The sequence below is a fragment of the Mizuhopecten yessoensis genome, unplaced genomic scaffold (genome assembly GCF_002113885.1).
Source record: "Mizuhopecten yessoensis strain PY_sf001 unplaced genomic scaffold, ASM211388v2 scaffold8123, whole genome shotgun sequence".
NCBI lineage: Eukaryota > Metazoa > Mollusca > Bivalvia > Pectinida > Pectinidae > Mizuhopecten > Mizuhopecten yessoensis.
Window position 1 is genome coordinate 3397719 of NW_018407390.1, and position 24157 is coordinate 3421875.

Consider the following 24157-nt stretch of genomic DNA (forward strand, 5'->3'; position numbering starts at 1 on the left):
ATTCCTATGTAGGTTATCACTGGTGTTGAACCTCTAGTCACATCATTAGGTTGACCCCAGGGAACATTCCTATGTAGGTTATCACTGGTGTTGAACCTCTAGTCACATCATTAGGTTGACCCCAGGGAACATTCCTATGTAGGTTATCACTGGTGTTGAACCTCTAGTCACATCATTAGGTTGACCCCAGGAAACATTCCTATGTAGGTTATCACTGGTGTTGAACCTCTAGTCATATCATTAGGTTGACCACAGGGAACATTCCTATGTAGGTCATCACTAGTGTTGAACCCTCTAGTCATATCATTTGGTTGGTTTGGATCTTACAATGAGGTCAAAGGACTAGTCTCGGGAGACCTCATTGTATGAGACAAAATACCTGGATCTCACAAGGATATCAAAGTTTACAGTTAGATCCTCGGCAGATTCATCATCTCAGCCGAAATTTTCACTTGTTGGTCTTACTGATTGATCTCCAATCTACGTGATATTAGATAGGATAGTTCTAATATACCAATATAACACACATATCAGTTAAACCTTGTCAGAAGTTAAACTCAAAAGCTATGCTCAATACACCAACATGATAAACTAGCTAGGCATGATGGTTGACTAGATCAGTTGTTATGAAAGTGTTGTCTCCCTTATTTCAGGTATGCAGCGTGGAGTTGTCAACATCACCACGAAGGCAGCTGTACAACAGATGTGGTTCCTTGACCCAAGTCTATGTCCTCAAGATGAAAACAATTACCCACCTTACCTGACCAAGACCACCGCCTACCTTCTGGTGCAGAGTAGTGATGGTGCCATGTTCTACCTCATGTGTGGGGCGGGGCTTCCTCTGGAGCCATATTGTGTGTCACCACCGTGAGTATCCGGTCAATAACGTCTACCTCATGTGTGGGGTGGGCTTCCTCTGTAGCTAACGTCTACCTCATGGGTGGGGCTGGCTTCATCTGGAGCCATATTGTGTGTCACCACCGTGAGTATCCGGTCATTAACGTCTACCTCATGTGCGGGGCGGGCTTCCTCTGTAGCTAAAGTCTACCTCATGTGCGGGGCGGGCTTCCTCTGTAACTAACGTCTACCTCATTTGTGGGTCGGGGCTTCCTCTGGAGCCATATTGTGTGTCACCACCGTGAGTATCCGGTCATTAACGTCTACCTCATGTGCGGGGCGGGCTTCCCCTGTAGCTAACGTCTACCTCATGTGTGGGGCTGGCTTCCTCTGGAGCCATATTGTGTGTCACCACCGTGAGTATCCGGTCAACAACGTCTACCTCATGTGTGGGGTGGGCTTCCTCTGTAGCTAACGTCTACCTCATGGGTGGGGCTGGCTTCCTCTGTAACTAATGTCTACCTCATGTGTGGGTGGGCTTCCTCTGGAGCCTTATTGTGTGTCACCACCATGACACTGTATCAATAACGTCTACCTCATGTGTGGGGTTGGGTGTTTATCTGGACATGAAAGTCACTCTGCGATCAGCCCTAATAGCCAAGGCTTTCTAGTGTACAATTACTGGCTTTTGGGTCATTTACATCTTCACAGCAGCTACAGGTGACAACAGTTCTTCTGTTTGTGATGCCACTCAAGTAGTTCTATCATTTCTGACATGGAATCTAGGCAGATTGATTAATGTAATGGTAGATTTATTAGCTTTTTTTAAAGATTTTTGTTTATTCAATAATGTTTTGTAATACTTTTTATTGTAGTGTGGACATAGAAGAGAACATGTTTACAAGGGTAGAACCTGTTCCAGGGAAACCAGAACTGGTACGTTGGAAGTTTCTGTGATTCTCAATCTCAAGTTATTAATTATTAATCAAATTTCATTAAAACAATTCACTGATCTCACTATACCAGAAAGTTATGGCATGTTTGGTAATAGGTATATATTTGATTGTGTACATTTGTATATATACAAATAGGAATGTTATATAAATAAATTACCATATAATGGTGGGACGAAAGGTGTTAATTTATATTTATAACCAAAACCACTGCTGATTAATGGATAGAATGATAGTTGATAAACAGGGGCCATGGTGGTCGAAATATATTACATTTTATGATATTGTTTCAGACAATGGTTGTGCTAAAGAAAGGTGCAATTCAGATCAAACACACTTTAAATGGTAATGTGTTGTGTGAGGCCAAACTACCACCCACCCATCAGCTGGTCACTCCCTGGGACCCCATCATCACAACAGCATGTAGGGGGGAGCGCCTGTTTGTCAGAGGTAAGTGATTGGCTCCTAATATTGCATAAATACATGTTGCCTTTTTTCCTATAAATGTTATAACAAATAGTTAGACTAGAAAAGTGTTTTTCTTTAGAGCAAAAGAGTTCATTGTGTAAATATTTTGTTGAGCTATAGCTTGTAACTAGCAATGACGTAATGGCTTTCCTTAACACTCTGTTACAGTGTATAGTGAGGTTTTGTTCAGAAGCATTGTTCATTGATAATTTGCCATAATGAAGAAAATTCCAGTGTAATCGTTCATACACAATATTATGTAAAGGAGAGGCCAAAGTGGAGAAACCAATTGAGGAGGAGAATGAGACAACACCAGAGCCTCAACCAGAAGTGGATCCTGTAGCCAGCATGTTGTTTGTCTTCGCCCTCAAGGCCTTTGCTCCATTAGAGGAGTTTATGGTATCAGAAAGAACACCCGTAGCCTTCACCATACACACCACCATTGACAAGAGAGTTGATGCCCTAATGACAGAGAGGTAAGATTTGTCACAACTCTTCTTCTTTTTGATTTCTTGAAGAAAAGATTTCTTTTTGGAATCTACCTCTCAATATGGCACCTGTGGCCTTTGATTGGTTGAGGTGAGTATGGTTTTTGTTGATAGTTTGTGGGAGTGAATGGCCTACTTTTGATTTTCGAGATTCAACATGGCCACCATGGCCTCTAGACTTGGTTGTAACTGAGTTCGACTGAATTGACATTTTTATACTTTATGTTTGTTTTTCGTTCTTTTTAAAGGGTACATCGAAAACTATGGTCATTTAGAGCATATACTCTTGTTTAATGGGTGGGTGAGTGGGTGGGGGTTTAACAAAAACAAAAAAACATAAATGAAAATGATTTGGGGGGGGGGGGGGGGGGGGGGGGGTTGTTTAACAAAAATAAAAAAACATAAATATTTATTGCAATTAAGGCATATTTTACATTTTTACCATACCGTATATTTTCCTTTTTGACCATTTTCATGGCAGACCCAGGGGTATTTGCCAGCCTTTGGCTTATAAACCTAGTTTGTGAAACAGCAATACTTCACAGGAAGAAGAATCAGTACACGTTTGGTTTGGTTTTGGTTTAATTTGTTAAACACCCATTTGACTGCTAAGATCATGCAGGGACGTTCCTATAAATACCTTACTGAAATACCATGATGAAGGCACCAATCACAAGATTCGACCGATCACATTATACTGACAAGGGTTTCACCAGTTGTTACAATTACCCTAAAAGCTGGGGATACCCAGGTAATGACATTTTAAAGGACATTGATATGTCCAGGGGGGACCAAACCAATTGCCATTACAACTTCAGGGAACAGGTCAACTTTAAGGCCAATAGTGAGTTATTGCAAAGAGAGGCACTAGGATGCAAAAAAAGGTTTGTAGGAAGTGGAAAGATCGCAGATTTTCAATGGGTGCAGCAGATAGGTTTTGGTTGCTGTTGTGTCCACAAGTAGGGGTAACAAAATAAATTTCCCAATACTGCTGGTGGTTCCCACATTAGTCGCCTCTTACGACATGTAGTGGGTGACAGCACGTATAGTCCTCTCAATCCCTGCCTGACAGAGGTTCAGCAGGTATAGTCCTATCAATCCCTGCCTGACAGAGGTTCAGCACGTATAGTCCTCTCAATCCCTGACTGACAGAGGTTCAATAATATTTGAGTACAATGAAGAAGAAAGTAAGAGAAAGGGATCAAAAAAGTTTAAAAATGAAGTTTGGTTTGGTTTTATTTAGTTTAACGTCTTATTAACAGCTAAGGTCATTTAAAGACGTGCATGTGTGTTGTCCATGCATGCATGTGTGTACATGTGCTGAAGACGGGGTATGTTGGTGTACTTGCCTTCTTATGATAGCATGGATCTGATGCCGACTTTATAGTGCTATATCGCTGAAATACCATAGCAAAGGCACCCAGCACAGCATCCCGCCCGGTAACATACTGACAACGGTTGAACCAGTTATCGTCATTACCCTTAATGCTGAACTTTAAGCAGGGAATAACAACTATCATTTTGAAGGACTTTGGTATGTCCCGGCCTAGGGACAAAACCCATTGGCTTCCTCACATGGACGAACGTTCAACATCAAAGCCAGATGTGAGTTATTGCCAAGCAAGTCGTTAGGAATTAATAGGTTAATAGAAGTAGAAAGAAAGAGAAAGATCCCAAATGTTGCAATGGGTGCAGCAGATATATTTTTGTCGCTTTTGTGTTCCCAAGTAGAGGGCACAAAAGCAAATCCACGATTCTGCAGGGGGTTCCCTCATTATGCGTCTCTTACGATATATGCAGTGGGTAACAGCAGGTGTATTCTTCCTCGATCCCCGACAAGAAGGGGTGTAAAAGTGAAGTATTTAATTTCTATTTTGACAATAACTATGGTTGCTATCCACAGAATTGCCCAGCAGGCTTTACGGAAGACGCGAATGCAGGATCGCTGGGGCCTAATGAAGGAGGAAATCTGGGCCATACTCCAGTACAAGGAACAAGCCGAGCGGCAGGCAGATCAGAGACCGGTCTATGTGAGTCTGACTCCACCCTTTTTACCCTTCCATCTGATGTTTGTTTCTGTTCTAACCTCTTATCAAAAAACATAATTTAAAAACTGGTGACATTTATACAAACTGCAGATGGTATCTCGTGTGTGGTAGTATCCCCTGTTAAACAATACAGATTCTTTACCCCGTAAAGTTTGTGTGGTAGTATCAACTAATAGACAATACAGATACTTTACCCCATGAAGTTTGTTTGGTAGTATGCCCTATTAGATAATTCAGGTACTTAAGACTGTTAAGTTGTGTGGTAGTATACTCTGTTAGGTATAACAGATACTTAACCCCGTAAAGTTGTGTGGTAGTATACTCTGTTAGGTATAACAGATATTTTACTCCATAAATATTCTCTGGAAAATGAAAAAAGAAACACCATATCAGAGGGGTTGAACACCATCAGAGGGGTTTGACACCATCAGAGGGGTTTGACACCATCAGAGGGGTTGGACACCATCAGAGGGGTTGGACACCATCAGAGGGGTTCGACACCATCAGAGGGGTTCGACACCATCAGAGGGGTTGGACACCATCAGAGGGGTTGAACACCATCAGAGGGGTTGGACACCATCAGAGGGGTTGAACACATTCTTTTGTTTTTTTTGTTTTTACCTAGTTAACTCTGAAGCTGCTAGTTTTTTATTGCACTAAAGCAGTTATGAGCTAGACGTTGTGTTTTTTTTATGTTGATGCCTTGCAGGTTTTTTTGAAGGTTATGCTTATGTTAAAAAGTTCATGCTTTTAATGTATATAATTTTGAATGAACATTCAGTTCAGTCAGTAGATGTAAATAACTTGCTGTTAAGCTATGAAAGTGGGTTAATAAAAATCTATAATTAGACAGTTATATATGCAGATATATGTATTATTTTCCAACAAACCATTTACATGCAATGCTCTTCCAAATGCCTCCCCCGTATTATTGTCCAAAATCAGCTTATTAGTGAAATGAAAACGAGGTATCAAATGGTCAACGTTTGCACACAAAAAAAGATGAGTCTGATTTAATTTATTTGAACATCTGTGTTACATTGTCTTACAGATAATAAGGTAGACATGAAAGTATGTCCAGTTACATTTTCACGTTGTAGAATAGATATAAGGAAGGTCTGTTTGTATTTTAAGGTGTATGATAAAACATAGTATTTGAAGATATTAGATAAATAATCAACTCAGGCCCCTTTTTCAATAATTCGTCTCGTCCTTATTTTGCATTGCACCATAATAAACATATACAAGTATTTTGAGGATCCTTTACATATGAACCCAGCTTTAAATCAAATTTAATGTACATTTGTATATCAAATTATTGTTATTTCATAGATTTCTTTTCAGAAGAATAAGTGCTGGATACCTATTGATATCTAAGGTCATCTACGTAAACGTTGATTTCCGTTTTTACTCACAATAGTGCATGCTTTTAATAATTGTTTTCATATATTTTATTTATAAACATTAGAATATCAATGTGATGATTTTCTTCCGACAGAACTATCAAACTATATACCATTACGAACAGGTATGTAAACTCATTAGTGTGTCAACTAAAGGTGTATAACTACCCTACTTACTCAGCATATATGTGTATACACTGATTTGTCTTTCTTTGCATGGTTTCCCTGTAATCCTGACTTACCATCATGTATACATGCTTTGTTACTTATAGTGTGAATGTTACTAACAGGACTTATCAATGTTACATTTAGGGGTTATTTGAGTAAAAACATAAACAGATTTTTTTTTTGTTATTATAAATTTTTAGCAGAAATATTATCTTTATAGAAATATATATAGTAATAAGTATACTTTACACGAGATGTATCTTTTTTGTATTTTGTGAATTTGTCGATTTGTCCATTGTGGATTCAAATACCTCACGATCCTTTATTAATGTACATGTATATTAAAGCAAAGGATTTTGCAAAAAATAATTGATTAAGTATTCGTTAAAATAAGGTGTTTACAGTACAAACAAAGTATTTTGAACCACTTTATCTCCTGAAATATCAATTGCGAAAAAAAGTTTTAAGACATTGTTTCATAACAACCAAAATACTTGTTCATATTGATGAGGCAAAGAGAAACATGATATTTGGACATTTTAAAAGTCTGATCAATGGTATGATGTCACATTTATTAGCTACACATTGTCTTCTTTTATTTGCTGATGAGCAGCCTTTTATATGCTGTGTTATAGAGAAAATGCTTTACGATAGCAGGATTCCATCAATGAGAATTCATTAATTGTTAAGTCTATAGATCGTAATTTCGTGTGAGGTTATAAATCAAATCAACAATACAAGATTTCTAAATCCGTCTACCTATTACTGCACACCATTGATTGTAGCATACACTTCTATTGTAATGTTTTCACTGTATGGCACTTTTATATGTTGACCTATGTCTGCACTGTTTGCCCTGTCAAATTATAATATCATAATGCACTTGTAACGTTGTACAATGGGTGCAGGGTCATATAGTACTTTGATTCAGTTTTCACATTGAGTGCCTGTTTTTTTCTGTTCGTGTATTTACATATGGAGTAATAAATCAAGTCTGCGATGCAATGATAAATGGAATTCCAGTCTGGTATAATGCATTTAGATGGTATCTATTCAATTTGAAGTTGTAAAAATCAATACCCCCCCACTCTTTTATTGGTGTTTTTTTTCGAGCCGGTATAATGCATTTTAATTTGGAAACAAATTGAAAAGAAGGATTATTATGTTCATTTTATTCTAAAAAAATAGCTCTAGTGCATTTGTTACTTCTTCATCATAGCTAACACTGGTATAACATTAATGTTGTGTGATGTGGTGTGTATTCGTTTGATTTTCAGGCTTTCTCCAATATATAATTATTTTCAATCACAACTTTTTGAACTCAAGGCTGTATTGCTAACTGGTGTAACCAAGAAATAAAACAGCAGAAAAATTCAAAAAAAGTTCTTATAATTACATTAAATATATTTATTTTTGTCTTGTTTATTAATGGAAACGTAGAGTAATGTATACAGGATGTGTTCAATGACTTTTGAAGATGAGCTGTGTTTTATACTTTATATACAGGATTTGAAGGTAACAATCAGTGATCTGTAAGTTGGGTATGTTAATGTTTGAGTCTGTGGCTCTCTTAACACGACGCGCACGAGGATATAACACGTTTTAAAACTGTTCACGAACTATCAGCACTGTGGTGTTTGTTTCAGCTACCATACAAAACTGTCTGACATTGAATTTGCCGCAACTTCATACATTTTATTGTTTTATGACGAATTCAATATTTTTCTGGTCAGATAAAAAGCATATGATCACCTGTCCTTTTTGTCGATTACTAAGTACCTTACATACAGGTCACGGACCATGGACTCGTTCCTGGTTTCAGTTATTTACCTTAAATATGTCGCGAATCTTTGTCTGAAATATAAAAGTATAATAATTGATATGATATTCAGCCATGTAATGTCGTGATATTCGTGCCCAACGAAAACGTGGCTGGATTGTTAGAAGGCTTTATCATACTGGAACAACATTTTACATGAAAATGCCGATATGTCCCCTAAAACATTGACTGGATTCTGGGACAACAAAATATGGGATACTGGATAGTAGGACTAGATTAACGTGTCCCGACTGTACATGGGTTTGTCTAGATAAATATTCGATGTTTAAGAGTAACCGCCTAGAAGTAACCGATATTTTGTATTTTTTAGGGACGTATTCCTGATCGGTCAGCACTTTGGTGTTAATATAACTTTAATGGGACGATCTGCTCTCAGTGTGAAGCTTCTGGAAGGAAGTAAAATCATAGGACTTCACCTAGTTATACAGCAACTGTTATCATATAGACTTGTCGATGTGCGTTTATGTAGTACTATTACAAACGGAACAAAAGCTTAACGGGGTAATGTGGGTAATATTTAAACAACCGAGTACCAAGTTATACATGAGCGATAGAACACGCTTTGAGTGCTGTATTTAAAGCATTACCGGTAAACCTCGCTCGGTTGCTAGCATTTCGTTATATAAGTGTTACTAGAGAGAATATTGCGATAACACCAAATTTGAAAATAACGAAATGTATTTGTAATGTCAGCTGAATATTAGTAAGCATCTACTTTCCATATATTTACAGCTTAATTATGTACTTCAGAACAATTTTATTGAATAAATGTATGCATTTTTCTTTCAGCGACATTCTGCTTCATAACTGCTCGTTATGCTAATGTTGTTGAATTGATATAAGAGTCTGTTTACTGGTACTGTACCGTGTAATACATTTTATATATATTTAACTCGTGTTTATCTGATGACTTTTGTGGTTCACAAACGTGTGATTGTTCTACTTGATTTCATCTTTACAGTAGTCCTAAGTAAGCAGACACTGTATGGTGAGGCCCTATCATTTAATATGCATCGTTATTGTAGATATTTTTAATTGCCTATATATATATATATTCACTGTTCACGTCTGTCCGTGACTCTGCCCAATCTTTGAGTCATTAAACACTTGCATATTTCTGCAGCATGACACTTTACTTTCAGCTTTCAGCAGTTAAAGCATTACACTTGCCTCCATTATCTGTTGTATATATTTCTCTCCTAACAAGGTAACATTCACTTTATAAAGATGTCTGCCAACTTTTTGCTGATCATATCCAAATATTGACGAACGGAATACACACTAGCGGTTATCTTGTTATTGGAAATTAGCAGTGAACAAAAGTCTCAGATATGAATTAGAATAATGGTCAGGATCTGGCTATGCTGCTGATTCGGTAATAAAATTAAATTTTTAAATTCATTTGTGAAAGGGAAGCAATTGTTTATTTTTTTAAATCTGGCAATGTTTCCTGCCTTATTTGCAACTATTTCATTGTTAATTATGAAAGTCTGGGGATTTTGTCGACGCGATATAGTCTAATAGATAAACAGTACCAGCATTTATAGGAAAGTAAAGCTTATTTCCTGCACCAACGCTTTGTAATAGCAACATGTATTCAGCCAAGCTTTGGGACGAGCACGTGTCATGTCGCTTGATTATAACATCATTATTACATATATTTTCAATTGTTTACTTTTATTTCTTATGGATTATTTTATATGACTAACAGCTTATATTATTTTTAACTATTTGGGATTTAGGTTCAAAAAGAATGTGATTCTTTTAACTTGTTATATTAAGTTCCATTTCTAGACATTTCATTTTAAAAATGTATTGTTTAATCAATGATAGGATAAGATTATCCACTATCAAATCAGCATCCTTAGAACTGAATTGTCCAAATATGATATATAATCTATTATGGGGAACTTTCAGTTAAAGTGATCGGTTGGCTTTTAAGTAAAGGTTTCAATTTTAGTAACTGGCTTTCTTCCATTATTATTCACTAGTATACAACTTGCAACTAATGACCTTACATGTTTTTTTTTATAAAATCAGTATACCGAAATAGATCATTTAACCGACGTTTGATATAGTGTAATTGTACATTTGATATGGTTATTATCAGTTTGATAACGAAATATCTTTAGCATACATGTCTTCACATATATATTATGTTTATGTCCTTTTACATGTTGTTGATGATATCCAGCAAACGTGGAGACAAATGTTAAGCTATGATTTATAAATATATATATATCCAGAGGATATCAAATGAGTAATGGATTGATAATGATTTGAGTGCACATTGTACATGCTATTGAATGAGTGATTATTGATTAGGTTTTATCTATATAGTGGATATCTAGAGGGTGACGATTGATTAGGATTTATCTATAAAGTTGGTATTTAACAGGTGATGATTTATTAGGATTTATCTATAAAGAGGGTATCTAGAGGGTGACGATTGATTAGGTTTTATCTATAAAGTTGGTATTTAACAGGTGATGATTTATTAGGATTTATCTATAAAGAGGGTATCTAACAGGTGACGATTGATTAGGTTTTATCTATATAGAGGGTATCTAGAAGGTTATGGTTAATTAGGATTTATCTACAAAGTGGGTATCTAACAGGTGATGATTGATTAGGATTTGATGTCTGATTAGGATTTATATATAGAAGAATAATAAAACCATCCCCTACCTTGCAGGCATCACAGAGAAAAGTCCATCCCGAGAGATGATAATCTTGATTGTCTTACCCAAGACTTTGCGGAGGGTAAGACATTCGAGAATATCATCCTGATGGTTGGATATTTGTCAAACCCGCAAGGTTGGGATGATTGTTTTTCTCCCATCCTGTTTCATTCACAAATCCGTCGACAAGCGGTGATTGCATGAAATATAAGCGTTGGTTGCATGCTTTTTTAACAACTCCAGAGTTGTCTTCCACTGTCTGCTACTGATGACGTGACGTCATAGTATTGTTATGACTAAGATCGCGCCATTCTGTATGCCTGGGGCTATCTCGCCCTAGGGGGTGACATATAGAATCATTCATCCCCTTGGGGGTGAGCTAGGGGAATCTCAACACGAGGGGGAAAATTCTTAATTTGCCAAACACGAGGCTTTGCCGAGTGTTTGGCAACGGAAGAATCTTTTCCCGAGGGTTTAGATTCCTCTATCTTACCCACAAGGGGGTGAATGATTCTTTTTCTCTTACCCTGTTCTTCCAATGTGTATCATATACACAATGTAATGACAACGCTACATGCTAAATTCAGGGTTGACGTGTCGTTGATGTGACGTCATTGTATTGTTGAAGTGACGTCACACCATTGTTATGAATAGGGGAATCCCCCCGTCTCAGCCCTAGGGCGGAGACAGATAAATCTAGCACCGGCAAAACGGGAGATAAATCTGTCAGGTGTGGGAGAAAAGCTTATCTTTTCAGGCTTAAAAGGGATATACACATGCGAAGGGAGGGGGAAACATATCTAACGTTAGAGTGACCATTGAATAGGATTTATATCTATAAAGATGATAACTTACGAGTGATAATTTGTTAGTATTTATATAGAGAGAATATCTAACGACAGATGACAAATTTGGATTGATATCTATATAGAGGATATCAAACGGATGACGATTGTCTAGCGTGTGATGATGAATTTTAATTTATAGATATAGAGAGGATATCTAATGGATGACGATTGTCTAACATGCGATGATGAATTTCGATTTATATCTATATAGAGGATTTCAAAGAACTAATAATTGATAAACATTCATATCTATAAAGAATATATCTATCAAGTGATTTCGCCAGTATAACCTTAAATCTTCAATGAGTAAATTGTGTTCCAAAAGGAACAAGCGACAGTTGATACAAATCGTAATTGATCAATATCAGCTTAATATTATGATTTTAACGTGAAGATATTTATTACAATGTGAAATTATCAAAAAAACACAAGTTTGGACACACGACACACACTGTGAAATTATCAAAAAATCTCAGAGAACAGTTTGGGTTATATGTCAATACAGAAATAATGTCTTTGTTCTACGAGTTGAACAGGAATGTATGAATCGAATGTGAACACAAAATAGCAATTTTTTTCTACTAGCTGAAGACAGACCCCCTGAGTCAAACGTTAGCTTAACATCACTTTTCTTTATTGCACGTGCTACAGATAAATACATTACGAAAAAGTTAACACAAAGCTCTACTAATTGAACAAGTGCATGAGACATTTTTTTTATATATTCTTTGTAATTCTAGCTGAAAACAAATGCATGAATGTAATCCCAGAACACACTGTTTCCTGTGTAATCTGTTCCTGCTTTGTGTCCCTACGTGTATATTTACTCGGATACTACATAGAATGATACTTACTGTTGTCACAAACTTGACAAACAAAACAATTATGGAAAGTAATTATTGTAGGAAAAATATGTGTGAAATTGCTTTATTGTGACGTTAACTATAATACAGTACAGATAATATGCAAGCTGTTATTACTGCTCTAATCATTTTACCTCGTGTTGATGTTTATTTGTCTAATCTATGTGATTTAATATAGAATGTATTAAGTGTTTATTAGCATGATCTAAACTATATTAGCTACCAAGCCTTGCTAATTCTAGAGGTCATCATATTCATATTTGTGAACGATTTAGTTATCCGACTTTTGATTATAAATGTAAGAATCAAAAACTTGCAGTGGACTGTTCCATTGCGCAGTGTTCTTATGATTAAGGATAGAAATGATTGTTAACAGCGATTTTTTTACTTGTTTCAGACTCCTGGTTCCATTGGATGGGGAACTGCTCTGTTCAACTGAAGAGCTGTGCAGCAGTATATAAGGAAACGTTCCGGTAATTCAAATCAAACGTATTTTTGTACGTACCATGGGAGCTGACATTCGTATACTGGATAACCACAGGGTGTCTGGAAAGTACGTTGAGTACAACTTGACTATGTCTATTGACTTGTTAAACAATGACCAAAACAATTGATATACTGAGTATTGGGGATAGAAGCATACATCGCAGATCGGATATGGAGAAAAAGAGATATGTTATAGTGTGTGCGAAAAAGTGAAAGAGACCGAGACATGTAAAAGCATGTGAAAAAGGTTAGGGAGTACGGATGCGAATAAGAAGTGGAGAGAACAAGAGAAAAACATGGGGGGGGGGGGTAACGTTATTCAATATGTGTAAATAACAACCTTATAACTTTATAAGGTATATACAGTGTACATATATTTTTTGTAAATTAAAACTGTTTATATACGTTGTGATAAAATTTGTGACATAAACGAATTAAATGCATGTTTTAATGTTTTTTGTTTTTTACTTCAACCTCTATATTGAATATACAAACAATAAGTTGTTTTGACAGGCTTTGTTTTTACATTCTATGGGTGATATATTTATTGTTATATTTTAAGTTACCTGTCTTGAAAAGCTTTTTGATAAAATCAGCCTCATGTAGACACAAAAGAAAACACCACCGGAGAGAGTATAGCTTAACACCCCATCCGTCCGTTTTCTGTCTTTCGTCCGTTAATAAATTGTCTGGGAATATAATTTCTGGGACGCGGTGTTAAATATCTTAAGATACAATGTCTGCAAAGGGACTATTTCCAGCTATGCTAAATTTACATAGGAGCCTCATAACTTTCGTTTCAGAAGTGCTACGAGATTAATGCTGCTGTATTCACTTTTTTTCAATCCCTTATACATCCGATGTTATTACTTTGAATCATTAACATAATGGCAGCATGGGGGTCGAAAAACGGAATATCAGCCTGAATGTCTTTTTCGGAAAAAAAAATCATATTTGTTTTCATCATACTTGGGAGAGGACAATTTCTTTCATGTGATGCTAAATAATATATTTATCATCCAGAATGTGTGGATAATCGAACATTTTAATGTAAAATACATAATTTTTCATTCTTATTATTCTTGTATACCAAACATTTTCATAGTATGAACACGTGGTGTTATTTCAAGTATGTATGCAAAAATTCAGTCCAAAAAAAAGTGGTGGAAAGTATTCATTTCACACAATAAAGTACCATGTGTACCCAAAACGGTGAGGTCCTAACACCTCCCTGGCGTCTATCAGAAAGCAATGCACCTGATTACAGGTAATTGACAATGAAATTTCGTTGCAAGCCTACAATAAACCTTTAAGTGCATGTTAGGTCACAAACAATTCAAAATTCAGTTTTGCTTCATCATTTGGCGTGTTTTTGTTAACAAATAATTTTGACATCAAATGTAATATATCCTTGTCACTTTTTAGAATTTGTTCTTATACATTTTGTTATCATTTTTAAGGTTATTTTATCATTAGAGTTTTCTTTTTACGTTGCTTTTAGGGGATATTTCATACTTATTTGCTAATATTCATCTCATAATGAAGAGTAAATGTATTGGTAAAGGTTGCCATTGTGTCTTCAAGAAATCTTGTAAATGTAAAGGTACAAGAAATGTGAAAAACCCACAATATAAATGACTTTTGGATTAACTGACAAAAAGTGGCATAGATTACTCGAATGAAGATATTAGTATTTGTCCGAAGTGATACATAAGGTAACATGTATCTGTGCAAAAGAAAGTCTGAAACTGAACGTTTGGAAGATGAAACTAATAACAATAACGGACCTGTTTTATGGGTCCTGTTCACATAAAAAATGTTGTCTTTGTTTGAACAATTTCAATTCGAAGAAAAGCAAATCCACACTTCTGCACACAAATTGTGGTGTTCTGCTTCATCACGTGTATGCTCATTTCATCTTATTGGCAATGACCTGAACCCAAGTACAGAGGTTATCCTACATGGAAGAGAGCCTTTGGTTTCTCATCTATTAAGTAGGTCATCTGAAATAATCGATGACCTTTGAGAAATGTCGTACATCTTATCACAGAATCAATCAGCCTTCACTCAACTTTTCTCTCTTGGATGACACTGGCTGCAAAGCTTGGACAGGTTGGTCCAAAGTACAGTTTCTCAAAATCCATTCGTACATGGTCCCATTTCTTTCTCTTTCAGTATATACCAAAAATACACAAATGCTCTTTTACTGTCTGAGTTAAGATGAAAACTGATATCATTTGGAATCAGTGTTCCGCTCTTTTTGGCATTTCCCTGTCTCGTATTTCAAAAACCATTCATTCTGAAGTACAAGAATTGAATAAATCTATAGTTACAATGTTTCTTGGTCCTCACCATTTGAGGAGGGAACAGATACATTCAAACAATACTGTATTCTCAGAAACATTCTTTGGAGACAAAGTGACTGCCATACTAGATGGTACATATACAATGTATTCATATTCAAAAGTGCTGACCATAAGCTTCAGGGAATGTCTCACTGTGGCCAGAAGAAGCAAAATTATCTTAAATTCATGAGCATAGCTCTACCTAATGGCTACATTTTGGACACAGTAGAAACATTCTCTGGAAGCCAAAATGATGCAAGCATCACAAAAAAACATCATAAACAAGCACATATGGTTGGAGCAAGACGACAATGTAGTCGTTGATCTTGGTTTTAGAGATGTCCTGCCGATGTTAGAGGCATCTAGTATTAATACCAGTATGCTCTCATATCTTACGCCTGGTCAGAGCCAACACTCTGATCTACAGGCTAACATTCACAGGACAGTTACTAAATCCCCAAGGATTGTAGCGTCTTATCATGGCCGCCTTAAGCATTGGACATTTTTTAGAACTCAACTAATATAGAATTGAGGAAGTGCTAAAGATTGTGACTGCATGTCTCAATGGGATACGGGGATAAATTTACTAAAGATCACCAAAAACTAATAGAACAGACAGTTATAAATTATTTAAAAAATCTTTTTTTATTAAAGTTTAGGAGAAATATTGAAGAAACTTGAAGCCGAATACTGTTGTCAGTATTTAAATTTGACTTTTTGATCGTTGACAGGATTTAGATGGGTTACAAGAAAGCTGACTTGAGCACAGAATCCATGCTTGAGCATGAGAACGGTTCCATGAATACGGGCCCAGAGCGATGATGGAAATTATGAAGTATGGGTGTATCGGCACTCTCAAGACCTCATCCGTTGTCAGATTCGTTCCAGACACAAGAGCCAGACTAAATATAATGTTTGTATTCAGTACAGCATGACGCCAAATGATAGTAATCCAATAAAAGATTACTACTGCCAATGCCATGTTGGTAAAAGAACTATGGGAATGTGTGCTCATACATCAAGTACACTTTATTATCTTGGCTATCATATCTTCAAAATCCAGAACAGCTGCACCACAGGACTAAGAAGTTCCGACAAAGCTTGAAATAAGTTGTTTTCTTGTGAATCTAGAATTACCAGTTTAAAAACAAACTCAAAACTTCGCATACTTTTTCCTTTCCTTCTATTTTCCAAGTCTGTCATTCGAACACATTTGATAATCTTGCATCTTACAAAACATTATCTGTAAATGTCATCAGCTGTTAAAAGGGCGTCTAACTTTAAAATATATAAAAAAAACTAAGTAACAAACAAACACACAATCTCAATATCTGAATACCGGAATACCATTGATATTGCAAGAACGTTGTCTGGGAATCTGACAACTGATTATGCAGTAAAATGAATGTTTTGGTGGCCATCTTGAAAAGGAATAAACCAGTGATTCTTTTCAAAACATCTTCTCTGTTGATTAGATATTGATTCCATATATTGACAAATATTTTCTTCTTTCCTGTCAGTTTTCAGTCATAATTGTCTGGTAAATATCATTGCTTGAGATGGCTTCTGACTGTTGATATGTCTGTAAAGATCTGATAACTCACCATAGCAAGGGATTTTTACATGTATACTGTAGCGTATAATCCCAGGTTTTCGTTGCATCATAAATGATCCTTCAGTACATTGTAGGTTTGACAACATACGTCTTTTGGGGAGAAACTCCGGCTTTTTGAGAAAATTGAAATCAAAGGAGGGGCAATTTTGGAACCCCCCGCAATTAATTTAAGTTCATTAATTTAATATAAATTGTTTCGATGAAATAAACAGGAATTAGAGAAGCCATGAACAAGAAAACGTAAAATGAACTTATTTTTACAAAAATTATACATACCTTTTCATATTTTAGCTATTCTTGAAAAATATAGCACATCATCTGTAGTAACATTGACGATATTACTGCTCAGATCTTGCATACCTATGCCACAAGGGATCCGAGAGGAAAGTGTGATTTTACCATAATTAAAATGCATTTATAAAGCTTTTTTCAAAAAAGCAAAAGTGTTTTGTGTGGCAGTGATCTCCTTAATGGTCATTTTGAAAATCTATTTGTAAATAGAGGAGGACAACGACAAATACCTAAAGACAAAACATTATTAATATCGACCTTGGTGGACCTTGACGTTGTGTAAAAAAAGGCATGAAGAACGAAAATGAATCCTTTCCTATTTAAATTAAAAGTTTTGCCTTTGTGTTTCCTTGGCTTGCTCGACACGTATACCAGCGATATTGAGAGATATAAGTAATGCAAACATCAAAGTCATTTGCTATTCCTTTGATGTTGTCGATCTCTTAAAAACAACAATTCTTATTTCTTTTTCCTGGAAAAATATCGATCAACTAACTTCCGTAGTTCCTAAAATGTATATAACTCTTCTTTATGATCTCGTACGTTGCATTTTTTATCGTTTTAATTTTGATTTTCAGTGCACATGTTATGTTGACCTGTTAACTTTTAGGAGCAATACTTGCTTCAAAAGCAGTTGTCGGAGAAAATTATTTAAACATTATTCCCAATAGATTTGAAGGCGGTCAAGGAAAGGGGAACTGGTGGTATATATCAAAACTTCAACACTGCTCTGTTCGCTCAATTCTCCAACGAATTAAGGCAATCGAGTCACATGGGAGTTATAATCACATTTAAACTTTGGTACACCAGCTTGGATGATTTATTACTAAAATGCTGTAGACACTTAATCATCTACGTTGTATAACACCTCGTTGTGTTTAGCATCATATAAATCAACGAAGAGTTTTGTGTTTTTACTTGACAGTGTGTATATTGAGATTACTTGTACCAAAAGTACGCTTTTGAAACATTTTTCTAATTCTTTTGACTGTGATTACGTAGAAAGAGGTTTTAACACGCATTGTGAATATATGCATGAAATACTTATTCTTTCATAAAGCAATAATAATAAAATGCATGATGTAAATTTCGCTATGAAATGTATATAAATAAGATGTAGGATCTACACTTTTTGAAATATTTATTCGTACATGCAATCAGACCACATTCTAATCATCAATGATTTTATGCACTCTTATATCTAATATCTACTACTACTGTATTCTTTTCTTTCTCAACGTAAGATATTTGGATTTACACTAAACTGCTCCGTAGATGGTACTAAACTAAAATCAATGTAAATGTTGAGGATGTACACCTCTGAGAAGTAAAAATAAATCATGTATTAATTATTTTTCGTATATGGATTTTTGGGAAAAGGTTTGGTTTGGTTTGGTTTGGTTAGTATTGTTTAACGTCCTATCAACAGCTATGGTCATTTAAGGACAGCCTCCCCTGTGTGCAAGATTCATGCGTGTAGTGTTAGCGTGTGTGTTTTTGTAGGCTGCGATATGTTCGTGTTTGTCTCCTTGTGATAGCGCGGACCTGATGCCGACTTTATAATGTTACCTCACTGAAACATACTGCCGAAGACACCCCACCCGGTCACATTATACTGACAACGGGCGAACCAGTCGTCCCACTCCTAAATTGCTGAGCGTTAAGCAAGAGTAGAAACTACCATTTTTACAGACTCTGATATGTCTCGGCCAAGGGACAGAACTCAAAGCCTTCCTCACAGGGGCAAACGCTCAACTGAAGGCCAAAAGTGAGGCATTGTCAAGGGCGACATTAGGAAGAAGAAAGTTGTTTAGAAAGAAGAGAAAAGAAAAGATCCCAAATTTAGTCGCCTCTTACGATCATGCAATGGGGGCAGCAGGTAAAGGAGTTAATGGCAGAGTAGAAAAAAAAATATATGTCCGTGTGTTCGTTTCTGTGCTATGATCGGTCAAAGATACCATTTTAATGTGATTTCAGATGATTTTTTGGGTTTTGACCATTTGCAGAACAAATTCATACAATTTCTTCCGAGTGTGTTATCAGATATGTATAAATGTTTGTGAATTGATAAAAAAAATATTTTATTTTAAATCATGGAAGTAAAATTTCTTAATCTTATTCTTTTAAGTCAGAAAGGCGATTTAAGTTACCCCTACCCCTTATTTTTTAAAGAAAAAAAAATATTTTTTCACCATTTTTTGCAGATTAAACGCTTGATATCAAAAGTTCTGCTATTAAACTTTTCTATATTTAATGAATCACAGGAAAATGTGTTGTTTCTCTTTCTAAAACAGCCACAAAATTGGGGGGTCCGTGTGCTTTTTTGTCCCATTATTATTTGTGTTATTTTTCACCCTTTTCGGAGTCAAAATTCAAAAGTGCTTCAGTTACACTAAATATGTAAAAAAAAATATAATTTTTCACTTTGTTGCATATTGTTTTTATCATATTGAACATTATAAAGTTGTACTGCAAATATTGGCCTTTTGTGAAGCGCAAGAAATACACATTAAAACATTTGTAAAAAAAAGTCTTGTAAAAAAAAGTTCTACAAACAACAGGCATATAGTTTTTTGACATATTTTTCAGATGCGTGTTTGCTATTAAACTTGATCATAATTTGTTAAATATTACAGAAACCCGTTACACCATATCAAAATGAGACTTGAACGTGATTTAAACCTTTTATCGTCTGCCTTTCACTGACGAAAGTCTGTGTTGCGGCTGACGCGGCGGAGTAAGTTGCCGCTAGCACCCATCCTCGATACTCCAGGGGTTGCGCTCACTTACGCTTTCTGCACCTCTGCCCAATCGCTAGGCTGATACCACTCCTTTGAAGATTACACAGGAGCGACACTCGACTTTAAAGCCAGTCATTTTTTCCGTTAAGCGACCGCGAGCAAAAGATCGAACTTCTCTTCGTAGTGTCTCATCAACAAGGTGATGCACACTGAGCCTTCAATTTTGTTACGACATATTTCAGGGATGCAGAGAGCGTAAGTGAGCCTAACTCCTGAATTATCGAGGATGCCGCTTACAAGGCCCTTTTGAGATTCAAAAGTGTCCTAGGCCCATCAAGGTCACGCCCGAAGGTCGACTGATCCTCAGATAGGCTATCACAGCAGCTTTTGGTCCACAGAATCATGTCCTTCGCGTGGTTCCCATTGCACTCTTAAGTGTTGAAGGAGCCAATCAAATGACATTTTATAGCTGCAATCACACTGATATGTTTTAATTGGGACACGGTATCATGATATCTAACCCGGTCAAATAATAACAGGTCAACCAGAGCACATATCGGCGATGACCCGTGTTTGGTCAGCAGTACGTATTGTTTGTACATTTTTTTGCGCGTACGTTCATATTGGCGTTAACATGTTCTTAGCGTAGACTGTTAAGATTTTCCCCGAGTATTGCTTACTGTTGGTGTAGATAAACTATTCATTTACTATGTCTTCTGTTATATTGAAATGTCCATTTAGAGCTGGTCTGTTTGGTTGAGTGATCATGGACTACTGTTCCATGTCAATACGTTGGTGTTCATTCTCTCTACATTCTACGATCGCCAAATCTGCCTCCAGTTACCCATACATATATGACTCTCGGCACTTTTGCTACGGATGAAAAAAAATCTGAGTTCCAACATATTTTTCCATACGGTGAACTCAAAAGAGGTAGTGATATTAGTTGGTGATGTTCCTCATTCTTCTTGTCTTGTTCGGTGTTTGGAAATCATTACCTACGATCCGGTTTGATCTACCGACTCCTGTGAAGAGTAGGTAAATCAAACCGGATCGTAACCCTTGGCTAGCGATGGTGCATTATTGTCAGATCCGTGGCGAATTCTCCACACACACTCCTTATTGATCTGACTTTAATATTTCAGGAAAAAAACACACCAGAATTTACACATTGCAATATTACTAATGTTTGTTGACCGATTTAATGTTCGTACACTTTGCCTGCTTTGTATTGTTTTCAAAGTAAGGATCATCAATATGTGTGTTGATATGTTTACATGCGAGTTAAATAATATTGTTCTTCCTTTTTGTACAAAATCTATTTTTCACAGCGGTGCGCGAAAAACAGTAACCTGGGATAAACCTTGGTTTAACGAAAGTTGTAAGCAAAGATAAAGAGAGTATAAAACCACTCTTTGTGTTTCAAATCTATGCATAGATGATGAAAATCAGGTCAATTATGTTAACTAGAAAAAAAACGTACAGAAAGTTGGAATATATGTTAAAGAAAAAGTATAAGGGTTATGAGGGCAACATGCTGAATTTTATGAGAAATGATAACCCTGAACGGTTTTACAAGCATTTCAAAACAAAAATATTAAAAGGGATTTAAGTGAATTTGATTTCCTTCAACACTTTCAAAAAGTATTTGCAAATGAACCTATTATTAATGTTGACGTAAAGAATTTTATGCACGAGTACGATAGTAACTCTTCTATTGTATTTTTCGATGAATTAGATGTAGATATAACAGAAGAAGAGATACTGTACGCAATAAGGGTATTAAATACAATACGGCATGTAGCACGGACAACATTTTAAATGAATACATAATTAAGTGTAAGACGGTTTTAAAGCCGTGTTTTGTTATTTTATTCAATAATATACTTAAAACTGCTCATTTTCCAGAAACTTGGTCAAAAGATAATATAGTGCCTGTGTTTACAAAAGACGATACTAATGATGTTAATTATTACAGAGGCATTACCCTCGTTAGTTGTTTAGGAAAACCTTTTACATCTATTCGTAATAATTGACTTGAGGTTTTCGACAAACAACATAATACAATTACGAATGCGCAGTTTGGTTTTAAGAAAGGGTTGTCGACTATTGATGCGATATTTGCCTGACACACTTAAATTGTGTCGAACTTCGAAAAAAAAGAAAAGATTGTATTGATGTTTAATTGATTACACAAAGGCAATTGATTTTATTAATCGCCAAAACGTATAGTTGAAATTGATTAGTAAGGAATTAATGTGAAGTTGTTATAACTAATAAGATCGTTGTATAGTTATGTTAAATGTTGCGTAAAACATAATTGCTCATTTTCTGACTACGTGGTGTATTTTAAATGTGATAATGGATTGTTTCCTCAAGGGGAAATTTTATCGCTTCTTCTGTTTTATTTATATGTAAATGGTTGTGAAATGCAATTTTTAACTGACACTTGTCCATCGATAGAAATACAAATGTTGATTGAATATGTTTTTACTTATGTGCGCCGACGATATGACGAGGGCCTAAAATCAACGTTAAATTCCTTAGAATCTTATAATGAGAAATGGAGTCTTACTGTCAATATTAACAAAACAAAAGTTCTTGTGTTAAGAAATGGTGGTAATCTGACAAATGAAGAGTATATGTCGGAACAAAAGTTTTAATACTGAAACTCAATTGTCTGTTTTGATACATATGTTAAAAGTATAATAATTATAAGCTATGGTGCGGAAATATGGGGTTTTCGTAAAGTCCCTGATGTCGAGAAGATACATACTATGTTTTGTAAGAGATTGCGTTGCGTACGTAAAACTGTTTGTAATGCCATGGTGTACTTAGAACTTGGCAGGTATCATTTATCACTATCAAAGCATTGCGCGGAATCGTCGAATGTGTAATTTATGTAATTCAGATGATGTTGAAGATGATTTTCATTTTATTCTTAAACGCCCATATTATTAGCACGAAGTGCCAAGTGAGCTTATGCCGTGGCGCGGCGTCCGTCGTCCGTCCGTCGTCCGTCCGTCCGTCCGTCCTCGTCCGTCAACTTTTCCTTTAAACAACTTCTTCTGAAGAACGGACAGGCCTAGAGTCATGATATTTGGCTGAAAGCTTCGTTGGTAGGAGCCCTACAAAGTTTGAGAACGAAAATGACCTTGACCTGTTTTCAAGGTCACAGGGGTCAAATATGTCAAAAACTTCAAACGACTTCTTCTAAAGAACTAAAAGGTATAGAATCTTCATATTTGGCTGATGGCTTCCTGGGATAGAGCCCAACAAAGTTTGAGAATGAAAATGACCTTGACCTACTTTCAAGGTCACAGGGGTCAAATGTGTCAAACACTTCAAACGACTTCTTCTGAAGAACTGAAAGGTATAGAATCTTTATATTTGGCTGGTGGCTTCCTGGGATAGAGACCAACAAAGTTTGAGAATGAAAATTAGTTTGACCTACTTTCAAGGTCACAGGGGTCAAATATGTCAAAAACTTCAAACGACTTCTTCTGAAGAATTAAAAGGTATAGAATCTTCATATTTGGCTGATGGCTTCCTTGGATGGAGCCCAACAAAGTTTGAGAATGAAAATTACCTTGACCTTCTTTCAAGGTCACAGGGGTCAAATGTGTCAAACACTTCAAACGACTTCTTCTGAAGAACTGAAAGGTATATAATCTTTATATTTGGCTGGTGGCTTCCTGGGATAGAGCCCAACAAAGTTTGAGAATGAAAACTAGTTTGACCTACTTTCAAGGTCACAGGGGTCATATATGTCAAAAGCTTCAAATGACTTCTTCTGAAGAACTGAAAGGTATAGAATCTTTATTTTTGATTGATGGCTTCCTTGGATAGAGCCCGACAAAGTTTGAGAATGAAAATGACCTTGACCTTCTTTCAAGGTCACAGGAGTCAAATGTGTCAGACACTTCAAACGACTTCTTCTGAAGAACTGAAAGGTATATAATCTCTATATTTGGCTTGTAGCTTCCTAGGAAAGAGCCGAACAAAGTTTGAGAATGAAAATGACCTTGACCTTCTTTTAAGGTCACATGAGGCAGATATGTCAAACACTTTAAACGACTTCT

The 24157-nt window shown here is 36.0% G+C and overlaps 1 protein-coding gene across 1 annotated transcript in view; it reads left to right on the forward strand.

The window, feature by feature from the left end:
• The window catches only part of LOC110454996 (WD repeat-containing protein 93-like), a 48321-nt gene extending 35241 nt beyond the window's left edge, over window positions 1–13080 (forward strand). The window contains exons 18-24 of the mRNA XM_021504861.1: window positions 1713–1773; window positions 2084–2240; window positions 2524–2734; window positions 4650–4776; window positions 6293–6322; window positions 7872–7880; window positions 12995–13080. Coding sequence (XP_021360536.1) covers window positions 1713–1773; window positions 2084–2240; window positions 2524–2734; window positions 4650–4776; window positions 6293–6322; window positions 7872–7880; window positions 12995–13036 — 637 coding nt within the window. The 3' untranslated portion in view covers window positions 13037–13080. The remainder of the gene's footprint in view (window positions 1–1712; window positions 1774–2083; window positions 2241–2523; window positions 2735–4649; window positions 4777–6292; window positions 6323–7871; window positions 7881–12994) is intronic.
• The last annotated feature ends 11077 nt before the right edge of the window (window positions 13081–24157 follow it).